Source organism: Lemur catta, chromosome 3, assembly GCF_020740605.2.
Source record: "Lemur catta isolate mLemCat1 chromosome 3, mLemCat1.pri, whole genome shotgun sequence".
Taxonomy (NCBI): Eukaryota; Metazoa; Chordata; class Mammalia; order Primates; family Lemuridae; genus Lemur; species Lemur catta.
Window position 1 is genome coordinate 29,903,813 of NC_059130.1, and position 15,894 is coordinate 29,919,706.

The 15,894-nt window shown below is 56.9% G+C and overlaps 1 protein-coding gene across 1 annotated transcript; it reads right to left on the reverse strand.

The window, feature by feature from the left end:
• Positions 1-7,592: 7,592 nt before the first annotated feature.
• On the reverse strand, positions 7,593-12,567 carry CRABP2 (cellular retinoic acid binding protein 2). Its single transcript, XM_045546510.1, has 8 exons — positions 12,498-12,567; positions 12,268-12,377; positions 12,042-12,156; positions 11,142-11,186; positions 10,968-11,084; positions 8,825-9,003; positions 8,500-8,616; positions 7,593-8,040 (listed from the first exon to the last, which is right to left on the reverse strand). The coding sequence occupies exons 1-8, from the start codon at positions 12,565-12,567 to the stop codon at positions 7,990-7,992; spliced, it is 804 nt and encodes a 267-aa protein (XP_045402466.1). The 3' UTR covers positions 7,593-7,989.
• Between the last annotated feature and the right edge of the window lie 3,327 nt (positions 12,568-15,894).

Here is a 15,894-nt window from a genome sequence, read left to right on the forward strand (position 1 = left end):
CCCTGGGAAAGAATGTCCCAGACAGGGTTGCGGGAGGATGGACTCTCGCCATCTGGGACTCAGCCGGTTCGTTGGTTCATTCGTGGAATGTGCTCTTGCCCTGAGACTGGGTGCTAGACAGGATGACCTCACCTTTCTGCCTCTGTGTTTCCACAGTTTCTTGGTTGATTTCTGTGTCAGGGGCCATGATGACAGGAGGACAATTGCAGGAAAGTTTCACTGAAAGATTTAGCCTCTACTTGCAGCCAGGAGGAAGGAGGCCGGAGCTAAGACCCAGGCAGGCTGAGGGTGGCAGAGGCTGGAGGTGGCAAGAAGAGCATGCCCTTCACTTCACCTGTCCCACAGAGCTTGCTCTGGAGGTCCCATCCTGGCTCTGGAACAGACAGGGAGGTGCAGGAACCGACGTGCTTGGCACATAGTAGGAGGTCAGGAAATACTTCCTCAATGGACAGAAGGCTATGTGCAATCGCCCAAGTCAGCGAGTGCCTGGGCCCTGCTCGCCGCGGTGTCTGGACACATGGCTGGTGCTCGGTAAATGTCTGTTGAGGGAACAAATACCACCCACCTGCCGCAGGCACCCCAAGTGGACTTGAAGACCCTGCAAACAGTAATGACACTTGTGCCCATGTGTGACCAAGTGTGGGGTGACCTGTCTCCTCTCGGGTCTGCTTAGACTTGGGCACATCCCTGGGTGGGCTGAGGTGGATTTGGGGGCTGGTTGGGCCTCAGGATCTCCTGGGTCCCTCCCTCAGGTTGGGCCAGGAGCGTGGCTCTTCCCTACACAGCTCTGGCTGGGCCCGGGACCCCCCTGCCCTCAGGCTCCTCCTGAAACCTTAGCCTGTAATCCTCCACCTGAGCCCGGAGGGCCCCACACCTGTCCTGCCCTCATGGTCTGCAGCTGAGCAGGAGAGGAGGGAGGCCCAGCACAAGGGCAGGGGCTCTCCTGCTCCAGGGTGAAGGTGGGAGTCACGCTGTGGGAGAGACTGACATTTCTCTTCACAATGAAGCGCCCACTCCCCTCCCTGGAGAGAAGGAGGATGTGGAGGGTCTAGCTGGCACCTGTTGAGACCAAGCTGGTTTGTACCAAACCCAAGCAGCCCCTCTTGTGTGACCAGTGATTCCCCTGACACCCGAGTGACCCCCAAGCTGGCCACGCCCCCTTGTAGTCCTCCCTTCAGTTTCCTCTCACACAAAGGAGAGGCACGATCCCTGAGGTCCCTTCCTTCTGGGACTCTGATTCTAGAATTCCCAGCGTCTAAGATTCCACTGTGGAGTGGCCGGAAGGGAGGGCTGGCTGCCGAGGACTCTTGAGTCACCAGCTTCAGTCCCAGCCTGGCCTGACTCACCCGCTCACCTCAAGGGGCGGGGGTGAGAGCTGAGGCCTAGTCCAGAGTCCTCCAGACGCCCCCAGTCCTGCCTGGTGGCTCCCAGAATTGCCCTCCTCTCTGCTCTCAGTCTCCCCACTCCCCCATGAGTGGCTGGATCCTGGGGTGAAGTTGGAAAGGCTGGCCCAGCCTGTGGTGGGCTGGGACGGGAACAAGGAGCAGCCTGAATTCCTGGGGTGCTGGGCAGGGACACAGGGCAGGCAGACATTTGATGAGGAGGGAGAAGAATGGAGGGGATGACCTTTTAAAGTCCCTTCCAGTTGGAGGACTGGGGGGCTGCTGCTCCAAGGGATGAGAAAGAGACCAGAGTGTCATGGGGAATGAATGATGGCTCAGGAGGAGACCAGGGGCTGGGGTTAAGTGGGGTCAACCCTATCTCACCCGACCCCCTTCAGTGCCAGTGACTGGGCGAGGGGCTGACCCTGCTGTGGGGGGATTGATGAGAGCAGCTGTGGGAGCTGGGGGAGGGGGCAGAGGTGGCTCGGGCAGGCACTGATGGGGGCGGGGGGCAGAGGAGGGGCACTCAGTTTCTGGGACCCTCAAGGAAAAAGCCAAAGGAGGGGCCCTGCCTCCTGCAAGGACATTCGGAGGTCTTCTCTTTGAGTGGAATGGGGGTGGGCAAGGCATTCTAGAGGGTCTGGGTGTCACTGGAAGAGAAGGAGGTTAGACACAGGAGGGGAAGGAGGCTCCTTTAGGTCCCATCCTCTGTAAGGAGACCAAGAACAGACAGCATGGCCGTCTACCCAGGGACTGAAGGAAGGTGGCACTGAACCCTGGGAGAGAGGGTGAGGAAGGGGCCTGGAGCGGGAGCTCTTGGCAGCCCTGGCTGGGGGCGGGGCCGCTGTCAGCCTGCCAGGTTTCTGCCGCTGCCTGGGAAGAGCCCAGCCCAGAGATTCTTATCCAGGGCAGGAACAGACCTGGTTCCTCAACTGGCAGCGCCAAAGGGGACAGGGCAGGAGAAAGCCAAAAGGTCAGGAGGGCAGTGCCAGGCCCCAAGAAGAGAGAGGTGGGAAGCCCTGGCCAGGAGACCCCTGAAGGTCACTAGAACAACAGTCTCAACCACCTCTGCTGGGGCCACTGTCGGCCCGGCCGGTGTATTTTATTTGCCTGTAACTGAGTCACTTTCTCCATAGACTTAAGGCCCCCCCAGCCTCTCCTCCCCTCCCCTCCCCTCCCATCTTTCTCAGGTGGGATCGCCCAGCCAGGGGAAACACCTGGTTGGACTCAGTGCCTCCCCTCCCTCCCCCTCTCTCAGCGCCTGCCCCCTCCCACCAACACTGGAAGGCTCCAGAGGTCACTGTGGGAGGGGCAGGGGAGCCACAAGGGGTGGGGGGCCCTGGAGGACGCTCCTCAGAGCCTGTTCCCTTTCATCCCCCGCCACAAAGGGCCCAGCGGCCCCAGTCCCATCCATCTTGCACCTGTGGCTCTGTCCTTAGGCAGCTCTTTGTCAGGACCTGGGGTCAGAGTGCCTGGCCGGCACGTCCCCTCTCCTCTGCCCCCCAGCCCTGGGGCCCTTTCTTCCCTCTCCCCCTCCTCCTGAGTGTCTCAGTCTCTGAGTCTGGATCTCCCCCACTTTCTCCTGTGTCGCCCTCCCCCAGTCTCCTCCTTTCCTCTCTCTCTCTCTCTCTGTCATTTCTCTCTCTGTGTCACTTTTCTGTGTCTCTCTGTCTCACTCTGTCTCTCTGTCTCTATGTGTCTCATTCTCTTTTCTCTGTGTCTCTCTATCTCTCATTCTCTATCTCTGTCTCTTTGTCTCTGTGCGTGTCTCTCTCAGTCTCTGATTCTCTCTGTCTCTGTCTCACTCTGTCTCTCTCTGTGTGTCTCGTGCTCTGTCTCTCTCCTTCTCTCTGTCAGAGTTGTTCCCATCTCTGGCTGGACAGCCCTCCTTTGTGGCCTCCCACAACGTGGCTCTTCTTGTCACACACAGGCATGGGGTTGCCCCCAGTACTGGGGCCTCAGATGCATCACTGAGCCCTGGACTCCCCCTGGGCTTTGTCCTCTCTAGTCTCAGCTGTGCTCTGAATCTCTGGGTTCTGACATCTCTGGGCCTTCTCTCAGCTCCATACTCCTGTCTTTTACTGGGGGACCCCTAAGAAGTTGGTGCAGACTCTCCCAGTGCCTGTCAGCACCTCCGCCATGTATGTCCGCCTCCCCACCCAAAGCAAGAGTCATTCTCTGCCCACATGTGCCCCGCCCGTCTTTGCTCTTCCAGCCTCTCTGGCCCTCCTTCTTCAGCCCCGGCAGGACTGGCACCTGGTGGCCCAGGCCCCTTGGCTGCCTCCTCTTTGGTTGGGCTCTAAGAAGCTTGGACTTCAGAGAAGAGATGGCTTTCTGCCCACAGAGATCTCACAGAATTTTGGGGATTCAGGCAGGGGATGGGGGCCTCTGTGCATTTTCTCCCAAATGCACCGCTGAGTGCATGACCAAGGCCCAGGTAACGGAAGAGGAGCCCAAGAGGGCCTTCGGGGTGGGAGGGGGAAGCTGGAGGGACTTTCTCATGGGTTGGGCCTGGCTGGACCAGCAGGGTGAGGTGGCCCCTCCCTGATCCAATCTCCGGGTCCATGACTGACTTCACTGTCGTCTTAGGCTGGCGGGCAGGGAAGTACTGGAGAAGCAGAGCTAGGGAAAGAGACAAGCCCCCGCTTTGCACTCAGGGAGCCCCATTCTCAGGGTGAGATGCAGCTCCTGCAATCAGGGAGCCCCCAGTGTGCCATGGAGACCCAGCTCCTGCCCTCAGGGATCTCCTGGGAACTAGAAAGAGGCCTCCTTTCTCTGCCTTTCTCAACAACTTTGTTCCAAAAAGAGACAAACTAGACAGAGAAATAAGAGCAGATGCTCCAAACAGAGCTTCAGCCACCAGGGCCTGGGGAGGGCGGGGAGTGGGGAGCTGAGGACCTGGATGGGGAGATCAGATGGAGCTGGGAGCCAGGGATGGGGTGAGGTGCCAGGAGGAGATGCAGAGAGGAGAGGAAGTGAGGGCTGAGGAGTTCGAGGTCTTCTGGAACCAAATAAACAAAAAGCAGGCATCCAGAAAGACTCTCTCAGCAGCCAGCCCAGTAGGTTTGTTTTTCCTTTTTTTTTTTTTTTCTTGAGATAGGCTCTTGCTCTGCTGCCTGAGCTAGAGTGCAGTGGCATCATCATAGCTCACTGCAACCTCAAACTCCTGGGCTCAATTGATCCTCCTGCCTCAGCCTCCCGAGTAGCTGGGTCTACAAGTGTGCGCCACCACATCCAGCTCATTTTTCTATTTTTTTGTAGAGATGGGGTCTCACTATGTTGCTCAGGCTGGTTTCAAACTCCTGAGCTCAAATGATCTGCCAGCCTCGGCCTCCCAGAGTGCTAGTATCACAGGCATGAGCCAGCACACTGGCTTTCATTTTTCCATTTCTGACAACAGCACCACCAGTCTCCCAACAAAGCCAGAAGCCCCTGAGCCCTTCTGGACACCCCCGTCTCTCTCATCCCCTTGCCTCCCACGTGTGCATCACCCTGTCCTGTGCACTTCATCGTCTGTCTGTCCCCTCCACCTTATTTCCCTCTGCCTGCTAGTCTCACTAGCTTCCTGCTGGCTCTTCCTTCACTCTCCCTTTGCTCCAAGGGGTCTCCACCTGGCAGCCAGAGGGAATTCCTAAAAGCACAAACGCAATGCCACTCCCTTTTTAAAATCCTCTGATGGCTTCTCGTTGTTCTTAGAATAAAGCAAGAAGTACTCAGTGTGGCCTTCGGTCTTTCTGTGGCCTTCCAGCCTCCCTGCGCTACAGTCAGAGACCTTGGGGCCCCAAATGCTTTGCTGCCTCAGGGCCTTTACTCCAAGATTCCCTCTGCCCAGAGCACCTTCTCTCTGCTCTGTACTCTGCCAGTCCTACAAGCCCCTCTCCTGACACCCCTGCTCACCCGCTGCTCCTCCCTGTTTCCGTTATTCTTTTCCCCACTGCCTTTTCCTTTACAGAACTTACCACAATATGCAATTACGTATTTATTAGTGCACTTATTTTGTAATTGTCTATCTTTCCATATTTCCCCACTAACGGTATGTTTCCCCCACAGGCCCCGTGAGGGCAGAGAGCTTGTCTATTTGATTCATTTCTGTGTTCCCAGTACCTAGCAGGGGGCCCGGCTCCTAGGAGGCTCTCAGCAAATAGTTGGATAATTAAATGAAAGAGCCCCTCACCTCCCCCACCCAACACTTAGAGAGGGGACTCACTTGGCCAAAAGCTCCGGTTGCCACTCCCTGGACCTCTGCCCTCAACTGCAGAATGTGGCTTCTCTGGGAAGAGGAGCAGGAGGCCCCAGGGCACCCTGGTCTTGCTGGGAGAGGAGGCTCACCTGCCACACAGAGGCTGTGAAGCGTGACACTGACTGTCAACACTAATGGAGGGAAAGGCTGCTTTGGGCCAGGCAAGGAGCTAAGGCTTGGAGAAGGCCAGGTGCCAATGGGCGGAGAGGGCAGGTGCCAAAGGGTGGGGAGGGCGGCAAACCGTGCCATCCGGGTGGGGGGTGTGGTAAGGGCTAGGGGCCATGTCTTTAGGGCCCCTTTAGGGCCTCTAATACCAGTTTGGACTTTATTCTGGACAAAAGAGAGGCTTCAGCTAAGGTAAGTTTTTGTTTTGTTGTTTTTTAAACAGTGATAAAAGTTCTGTTTTAGAAGAACCCCTGGCAGAATTGTGGAGAGCAGATCGGAGAAGTAAGACCGTCATTTTTTGAGGGCTTCCTATCCTAATTGCTCTGTGCTTAATAACACTTAGTTTATTTAACTCTGAAAGACTATCTTGTGAGGTAGATGTTATTTCCAATTGCTATTTTATAGATTAGAAGTCAGACTCATAGTGACCCTCTTTGTTGGAAAACTGCTCCTTCCCGTCCCTTGGGATTCTGGAGGGATTGTCACAATGCCCCCCTGTTTCTTGGCCATGAGTGTGGCATGAGGTCCAGGCCTGGCCAGTCGTTTGACCCTTTGCCCTGCCAACACCAACTAGTCCAAGGGATGGTCATGTGATCCAAGCACAACCAGACTGTCTTGGGATGTTGAAGATATGGCCCCTAGGAGTGAGTCCCTCTTCTTTTTGGATCTCAAGCTGTGACTATGTAATCTTGGGGCATCAGGAGTCCATTTCCCTTGACTTGGAGAAAGCTTGTGTGTGACAGGATTGAATGTGGCCAGTGCACACAAGAAACAGAGATGAGCAGGATGTGTGGACAGGGCGAGGCTGATGACCTTCTTTCAAACTCTGGACCTAGCCACACCTGAAGACAGACCCAGCTAGAGCTTCCTAGTTGTACTGGGAAGCCATTAAATTACATTATTTGTGTTTTAAAAATGCAAAAAACTAAGGCTCAGAGAAACTAAGTAACGTGTCCAAGGTCATGCAACTAGCAAATGGCAGAACCAGGATTCAGGTGCCTCTTACTCCAACAACTGTGCTCGTTTCACTCTGTCCTGCCGTGATAGTGGAGACAGCAGGACAGGCAAACCAGTTAGAAACTGCTGTTCTATAAAACCAGTTGAGCGACGAGAAGGTCTGGTCTAGGGCAGTGGCCTGGGGAAGGAGGGGAGAGTTTGGGAGAGATCATGCTGGAATTTGGAAGATTTGGTATAGACCTGAGTGTGGAGGGGGAGGCTCCAAGGGGCCTGGAAGGTCTAGAAGCCAGGGGCAGAAGGGTGTATGAGAGATTTTGAGGGAAGGAGGAAGGGTGGTGGCAGAGATGGGCTTGTGTCTGACACAGAGGGCTGAGAGGCAGGAAGGGACCTCTCACCGAGAGACCTAGGCAGGAGCAAGGTCAGCTTGTGGGTGTCGATGAACTCATCTAGAACCATGTGGGAGGCCAAGGCCAGGCCTGGGGTCACTCACAGGCCAAGGTTGGAGGAAAGAGAAGAACAATTGGAGACAGAGGAGGAGGAGGAAGCTGGGTCACCATCGTGGAAAACATGGGAGGAGAAGATGGGAGTCAGTGCCCCAGGTCAGGAGGAGGAGGAGGCCCTGGTGACCTTGGAAGCCAGAGAAGAAGTAAAAGTGAAGCTTGTGGATTCAGCAGCAGATGAAGGGGTGGTGGTCAGAAGGGTGACCGGGAGGACTGTCCCCTCCCTGCTGTCCAACTCAGATCCATGCTGCTGGAACCATAACTCTTGCCACAGTACATTTCAGAGATTAAGGCTGAATGCAGACAACTTATCTATCCCTTGCCCAATGAGCCACAAACAGGTTTTATTTTTTAAAAACATTTTAATAAAATTAACAAATAAATATTCTAAACTGAATAGGCTACAGGGACAGAGTGGAAGCCAGAGGACCAGTCTTTCCCTCTCAGGCCCTCGGTTCCCCTTACTAAGAGACTCTGCCCTGGGCTGGTTTGGGGAGGGTCTGCTGACGTGGGGAGGGAGGTAGTGATTCCGGAAAGGGTGATCTGGGCTCTTGCAAGCCATTCCTCTTTGGTTTTACAAGGGAAGGGAGAAATGATCAAAGAAAGCAAAACCCTGCAAGATACATCCCAGTGACCCCCAGAAGTGATGGGGAAAGGGGAGAGCTAGCCTGGAAGGAGGGAATGGCAGGGACGGTGGGAGTGAAGCAGGGTGGTGGGCTCGGGCAGCTTTTGCACCCATGGCCACTCACTCTCGGACGTAGACCCTGGTGCACACAACATCATCTGCCGTCATGGTCTGGAAGGACAGAAGGAATTGTTAGCCTGGGCAGCCCCTGGGGTCCTGTGGCTTTAGAAGGGGAGAGTTGAATGGAGATGCTCTGTTTGGCCTCCAGGTCCAAACTTGCTTCTTGGCTCAGGACCAATAGGCAGGAGCTGGTCCCAGAATGCCTGGGCATCATTGCAGGGAGATGGCAGTAGAGCCCCCCAGGGTCCTATCCTCTCCCCCAAGCCAGGAAGATCTCCCCTGGGGCTCCTCAGTACATGTCCTTTGCTCCACACAAAAGGGACAGCATTTCTAATTCACACAAGGGCCCTGTACGGGATAGGGACAACTTAGTCCTGTCTAAGCAGTCCCATGAGGAGGGTAGGGAGATCAGCCTTGGTTGTTCTTGAACCTCCTGCACCCTGGAGTCTCCCAGAGCATCTCCGAAGGCAGCACTGGGTTTGCTACTGGGTGGGAGGAGGCAGGACTTACCAGGATTAGCTCCCCATCATTGGTCAGTTCTCTGGTCCAGGAGGTCTGGGGCCCCTCTCCCTTCAGAAGCCTCTGCTCACAGACCATTTTGTTCTCACTCTCCCATTTCACCAGACTCTGCAAGAGACAGGTGGCCAAGTGAGCTGGGCCCACAGCAGGGACAATGCAGTGAGAGGGATAAGGGATAGATTCCCTTTCTCTCCCCAGCACTACCCAGGGGTTTCTCCATTGGGAATGGAGAGAATCAGCTGGGAAAGACTGGAAAATGGCATGTTAAGAGGCAGGGCAAGGATGCATGACCCCAGGGCCCTCTCCCAGCACTCACCTTACAGGGTCTCCCATCCACAGTCTGCTCCTCAAACTCCTCCCCGATCTTGAAGTTAATCTCCGTGGTGCGCACAGTGGTAGAGGTTTTGATATAGAAAGTGTCTCCTTCGTGTTTGATCTCCACTGCTGGCTTGGATGCTGCGGCCACAGCAATCTTCCTCAGCATCACATTCACCCCTGCGGGGAGATGGGAGAAGCTTGCCTTTAGGGATGCTCCAGGCTCCTGTCTCATATCCTCACACATGAGGCAGTTGGGGGAGGCTGATCTGTGACTTGCTTGGGGCGGGGGGTGTCTGCCTGCTGCCTGAGTGTCCAGGAAGGTACCTTGACAGAGATGGGGGGTGATGTAGACCAGAAAGATGAGGGATTTAGCAGGGGGGGGGGGTCTGAGAGGCAGAGCCCTGCCCTTGGGAGTCCTGCTTCTAGCTGTGGCCCCACCTTGTTGAGTTGTTAGCAGGCCTGGACTGGATCCGGCTCCCCAGGGCTCAGCTCTTCACTCCCAGAGTCCTCAGGGGCAGCGTCTCCCCAGTCCCCCACTCAGCAAACATCCTTCTATGGGCTCACCTTGGCTCCGTTCACCTCACTTTTGGCCTTTTGTCCACCCTGGCTTGAGACCCCGTGTTGGGTTGGCTCATCAGAGTCACTGTGTCTTCTTCACCCCTGCCCAAGTGCCGGGCAGACCCTCCCCAGCCAGGCCCCACCCTGCATGTCCTGGGAATTAGGGGCCACCTCCCTCTCTGCTCTATCCACTCACCTGTCTGGTGCTAGGTAGGTCTTCATTTGCCCAGTCTCTGCCCCTCCCAACAATGAGGAACCAGTTTCTCACCAGGGGAAGTAATGGGGCAACGGTTTCCCTCCCCAGAATGGCTAGCAGCCTGGGGACGCCAGAGGCTCTGGAGTAAGATCCATTAGGATGTGATTTCCTCCTGTCTGAGCCCCCTTGCAGGCTGGGTGGCCCTGGGCAAATGGCTTAACTTCTCTGAGCCTTAGATTCCTTGACTGTAAAATGGAAACAATAGCTTCTTCAAAGCCTATCAAATGGGGTGTTGTTATGTTTAGGACCTAGAAAACACAGTGCCAGGCACACCTTGAAGTTTTTAGGAAACAATGGCCATTATTACTGTTGCTATTGTTACTGATAAAAGGAAGGTGAAGAAAAAGCCAGAGCTGGGGCTTCAAGTTTCCCACATCCATCTGCCTGCTCACCTGCCTTCCTGGAAGGTTCCTGTGTCCTGCTCCCCTCAAAGGAACTTTGCCATGACAAGAAGGGACAGAAAAGATCACACCCCTCTCCCCCCTCCCCCTTCTCTCATGTGTCCCCCAGAATCCCCCAGGGCCCCTCAGGTTGTCAGGCCTTCTCCTTCGCCTCTGTGGATTCCCATATCCCTGTGTGCCCCATATCCTTTCCCAGATTGGACCCCTTCCCTCTGCTCCCCGGTTATTAAGAGGGGTGGGGGGAACAGGAGCTCACCCCAACTGACAGGAATACAAGCAGGGCGGGAGGCTTGTCAGGAAGGGGCCCAGGCTCCACACCCCCACCTCACCTGAGCTGGCCACCCTGAACTAGAGCAGAGCCCTTCAGAGATGCAGTAGGTCAGATGGCAGGGCCCTGGGCCAGGCAGCAGGATCCCCTGCCCTTGCTCTGGCCAACTCGCTGGCCCTCCTCTAGACCTGGGTTCCTCGAGAAACAAATCATCTTTCTGCTCAGCGCCAAAGCATACCCAACCTATGCCAAACAGGAGGGATGGGGAGGGAGGAAGCCCGGCCCGCCAGGAGCCCCAGCAGCTCCACTTGTTGGCTGCCGATCTCTTGCGTCCAGAGAGAAATGGTTGATGTTCGCTAGTCCTATTGACTTTCTAGAGGAGACACATCTTGGACAAAGAGGCTACTACGTTCTCTGCTGCTCCCTGGGAAGTCCATCTTGCTATCTAACATCCATCTTTCCTGTTACAGTAACAGAATCTGCTTTGTGCCAAGACTATGATACTGGATGGGACAGATACCCCCCAAATACCCGAGCATCCCTCACCATGGGATGGACCCTTGATTAGGGCAAAGGGGGATGTGAAGGGACTGAGGTTCCTGCAGGGGCAAGGCTGGGTTCAGAGGAGACATCCGTCCAGCCAGCCCCTGGTGCCTACGGAGCTGGGGGCCCTGCTCAGTGACCTTGGCTGACTCAGGACTGTGTTTGTCTAATGGGTTTGCTTTCAATCTGCCCCCTAGCAGGGCCTGAGGAGGGCACGTGGCTCTGAGAGACCCTGCAGGGAGGACAAACAGACTGAAGACAGACAACAGGATTGGCCTTTGGATCTTACTCTCCAGCTGGGGCCTGGGGATGTGCTGGGGCATCACTTCATCCACTGGGGAGAGGGGCCAGAATCCAGAGAAGATGGGGAGTGAGTGGTATCTAGGCTTTCTGCAGGGAAAATTTTTATCCTTTGGTCTTTAATTTCAGCAAGAGCAAGGCAAGAAAGACTGACGTAACTATAAGAAGTATTGTAATTAGACTGCAGGAATAACTAACAGCAAGAAATGATGGATACCCCTGCTCTCCTCACAGCATTCCAGACTCTTCTTAGGTCCAGACTCACTCCAACAGCCCCCTGCCCCACACGGGGTGCCCTCCCCCCACCCCCTTTGCCCAACCAGTGTCTCTGTGTTCAATCTGAAATTGCAGGTGGCATGTATGCCCTTGGGCTCCAGGGCTCCCAGGGCCCTTTGCAAGGACTGAGGTCCTTAGTTAGCCTCTATATCTTTCCAGAGCCTTCTCCCAGGCATGAGTTCTGGCTCTGTCCCCCTCCTCAGGCCGTCTAGCCTAGTCAGACCCCAGAGGGCAGGCAGAATGTGGGTGGGGAAAGCTGGAGGGGCAGTCTGGGTTGATTCAGCTTTCCCCACCTTTGACCAACACACCCAGCGGGGCTGTAGCCCAGGCCCCTCTGGGGAGGGAGGGAGGTGGGAATCCGGATTTTCAGAAATGGGGGGTCGGAGTTTCACACGAAGCCATTTGTTGAAATCCAAGAAAGTGATAATTATTCAGAGCGATTTCAGGACTCTGGAGCTGCTTGCTGCAGGAAAATATTCGTCTCACAGATGGGGGGCGGGGAGTGGAAAGTGCAGAAGGGGAAGGAATGGGGTGGGGGCACTGAGGTGGCCGATCACCTGGTAGGTGCAGCCAGGAGCAGAGGGTAATGAACCTGCCCCAGGGATTGGGTTACCGGCGGGGGTGGGGGTGGGTGGGTTGGGGGAACCCAGGAAGGAGGTTGGAATGTCTCCGAGGGATTTGGCTGGGCAGGTAACCAGGCTCCCAGCCCGGATGCAGGTTTCAGGGCTCTATCAGCGGCAGCTTTTGAACTGCGGAGAGCCAGGTGCCCTGGTCAGCAGGGATGGGCGCTGAGGCCAGCCCTCCGCCCTAGAGAACGACCTGGTGCTTCTGGTTTCTACTTGATTCACAGGCTCTGAGTCACCGCTGGAGATGGCACCGGTGGGGGCCCCGCGGGAGAAAGCAGGATTTAGGCGTCGGGGCCCACCGCCCCAGGACCCAGCCCCTTTTTCTGGGGATGCAGACGCCCAGCCTCTCACGCCCTAATTCCGGTCCCTCTTTCTTTCTCGTCCTCACCTCGGAGGACTCCAGGTCCCCCTAGCCTCTCCCCGGCGCTGGAAAACTTCCTTACCCAGGGCTTTGAGCAAATCCTCGAAGTTTTCGGATCGGATGATCTTCCAGTTGCCAGAGAAGTTGGGCATGGTGGCGGCGCGGGAGGCAGTGTGCTTAGATCCCTCGGCTGCAGCACTGGACGCTGAGTCCTTTAGTCGAAGGAGACGTCGCTGCCGCCTTCACTGTGTCGTGAGACTCAGGAACCAAGACACGTCCGGGGGTAACCCCAAAGCTGGCCTGGGCTCCCGCGCGGACAACTTTTATACCTTGCACGGCCCGCCCCTGCCCAGGGTTGAGGGGGCCCCGCCTCCTGCCCCGCCCCCCATCTGGGAGACCCTGTGCTCGGGCCCCCGACCTCTGGATTTAGCCCTGTGGGTGGGTCCAGTGTTCGCTGGGGGCCGAGATTGCCTCCTCCCGCGCCAGTGTGTGGAAGGGGGAGCGGACAGAGGCGAGCACTCGAATTGCGCTTTTGGCAGAGAGTGGGGGGCGCCTAGCCTGGGGCGCAGATGCTCAGAGCTCACGTGTGGCTGTTCCCCACCTGTGCTTCCCACATTTCGCCTGTTCCCCCTTGTCCCACACCTAACTCGGTGCACTCTACTCCTTGGCGGCGGACGCCCGGCGACCCCCCAGCTGTTCAACCCCAGATCTCGAGCCAGAGCTGGATGGAGAAGGGAATGGGCGGCTGAGCTCCGGCTCCACTGAAACCTGCACTAGATTCAGTGGGACGGCTCTGAAGCCCGGGTTCCAGGGGGCAGGCACCTAAGTGAGGCAACGGCGCCCCCTGCTGGAACTACTCAGAGAGGATGGGAGGGGGCGACACCTTCCCCTTCGCCCCCATCCGGCTTCGGGCTTGGGTAGTGCCTGGGGACTCTGGAAGTAGGAACAAGGCTACTCATTCCTCTTAATGCACTGGGCGGGCATCGAAGGGTTAAGCAGGAGCCCGGGGTGCAAGGCTAGGGAGGGCAGAGGTCACAGCCAATCACTTGACACGAGCTCTTTATTAAAGCGCTTTCCCTGTTGCTTCGCTCCCCAGACCTCAAGGGGGGTCTCGGTAGGCGACAGACTGCTGGGAGGGGAGGCGGGGGCAGAGTCCCGGAGCCCCGGCGCGCCGCCGCGCTGCCACCTAAATTGGAGGGAGGCTGGGTGCTGGGGAGGAGGAGCAGGGTCTCAGGTGTCACAGTCCTGAGCTGTAAAGCAGGCGGAAGGAGCGGCCGCGGCTCGGAGATTGGCTTTGAAGTGGGAGATCAAAGGAGGGGGGTAGGGCACGGCTTCCTGCGGAGACCCGGGTGGGAGTGCGCGAGACCCCGGTGGAGAGGGCCAGGAGACAGAGAAACAGAAATGGAGGTCAGCCAGAGAGCGTCGGAGACAGCCTGGGAGATCCGAGGCGGGAAACCGCAGAGGAGCGGACATGCGATGCCTGGAGCTGGAGGAGCCGTCCCGGCTTGTCCAGAGCCGAGGGACCCTGTGGCCCGGTTGCCCTTGGCTAACCGGCGCACATGGCCCAGCTGCCCGAACCCCACGTCCCACCCTCCCAGAACTCGCCCTCCTAGCTCCTGCCGAGCCGGGAAGAAAACCCCACATCTGGTCCCAGCTCCGGGTCCCTGCCCTGGCCCCTCCCTGCCAGCGTGGCCTAGGGTGGAGCAGACAGGCTCTCCGGATCTCTGAGCCCTTGCGCTTGGAACCCAGAAGCGGGCGAGGGAGTTGGGGGCTTCCATGAGAGCTGGGCAGGCGCCTTGAGGAAAGGTGTCAAAGGAGAGGGGCTGGAGGGCTGATCTCGGCAGCACTGAGAGCTGAGGCTGCAGAAAGTACTGTGGCTCGGGCCTCTGGGCTGCAGAGGAAAATCTCTGAATAATGGGCGTGTGGAGAGAAAGTAAAGCAGCCAGGCTCTGCAGCTAGAGGGATGAAGGTTACACTGTAGAAAGGACTTCTGGAAGCGGCCCTATACAGCAGTAGCCCATCAACTGTCAGATTTAAAGAAGGGAGCCAAGCCTGAGCAAGAGCGAGACCCTGTCTCTACTAAAAATAGAAAGAAATTATATGGACAGCTAAAAATATATATGGAAAAAAATTAGCCGGGCATGGTGGCGCATGCCTGCAGTCCCAGCTACTCAGGAAGCTGAGGCAGAAGGATCGCTTGAGCCCAGGAGTTTGAGGTTGCCTGTGAGCTAGGCTGACGCCAAGCACTCTAGCCCGGGCAACAGAGCAAGACTCTGTCTCAAAAAAAATAAATAAATAAAAATAAAAATAAATAAATAAAGAAGGGAGCCAGATACTTCAGCCTGGGTTTAGGGGTCCAGGTTTTGTGTGGGAGAGCTTATTTCGGGTTGTGGGGAGACCTGGGTTTCTGGAAGAGGGCAGGAAGGCAAGGAGCTGTCTGAAGGACAGACAAAAGCAGAGGTGGTGTAAGGAAACGGGGGTGGTCCCTGGGGAGTGCTTGGGGCCTGGGGTTGCAGGCACAGCCTGAGCTCCTCCCCCAGCCTCCCTGCTCTGCTTTGCTGTAGGTAAAGGGAGTGGGATTAGGTTCTGACAGTGAAATCCGGCTCCTAGCCAAAGGGATGAGGAGAGGCTGGAGGAGGGAACGTGGTGGAAACCAGACTCCTGCTGCCTCCTTCTGCTCACTGCCCCCTGCCTCTCCCACATGGGTCATCATGTCAACCTCCACTTTGCTCCACTCCACTCCAGCTGTCTTGGGCTCCCCAGCAGGAAGAGCCCAGTCTCCTGCTCAGTAGGCATCCCTCCTCCTGCAAGAGAAAAGGGCCAGTGCAGGTCTTGTCCCCTACAGTCTTGTGACTAAAGATGTTAAAATCTCACCCAAAAGATGGTTACCAGGATGCAGGGTCCGAGCCTGTAGGAGGGAGGTGGTCTGGCCCCTCGATGCTAGAGCAGTGGGAGCACAGGCTGGATGGCTTGGCTGAGGATGCTGGGGACGCTGGAGCCAGGGAGGGGGGCTCCCTGGGGTGGGGGCAGGGAGGCCTGGGCCCACTCCCCTCCCTTCACTTCCCCACTTCCCCCACCAGCCAACTGGTCAGGATTTCCAAAGAGACAGAAGTAAGACAAAGGGAAGTCGGGCTGGGAGGGGAATTCTTTCCAGATGTGAGCGTCTGTGGTTTGGCAGCTCTGGGCCTGAGCTCCAGCTCCATTCCCAGTACCCCAGCTCCGGCTGAGGGAGGTGGGTAGGGGGTCTGAGAAAGGAGCTGAATAGCTGGGGCTGAGGCCTCAGCCTGTAACACCCCTGTTACATGTAGGGGAGCAGCAGCATGTGGGGTGCTTAGGGAAGACGCCAGGGAAGGGGCTTGGGGCAGACTGAGGGGCAGGAGAGAGAGGGCTGAGGGGCACTGGAAGAGGGGGTCATGGAAGAGGATGGGGGAGCCTAGGGGCAGGGGCTAGGGCCCTGAAACCAGGCCGTGGGGAGGAGC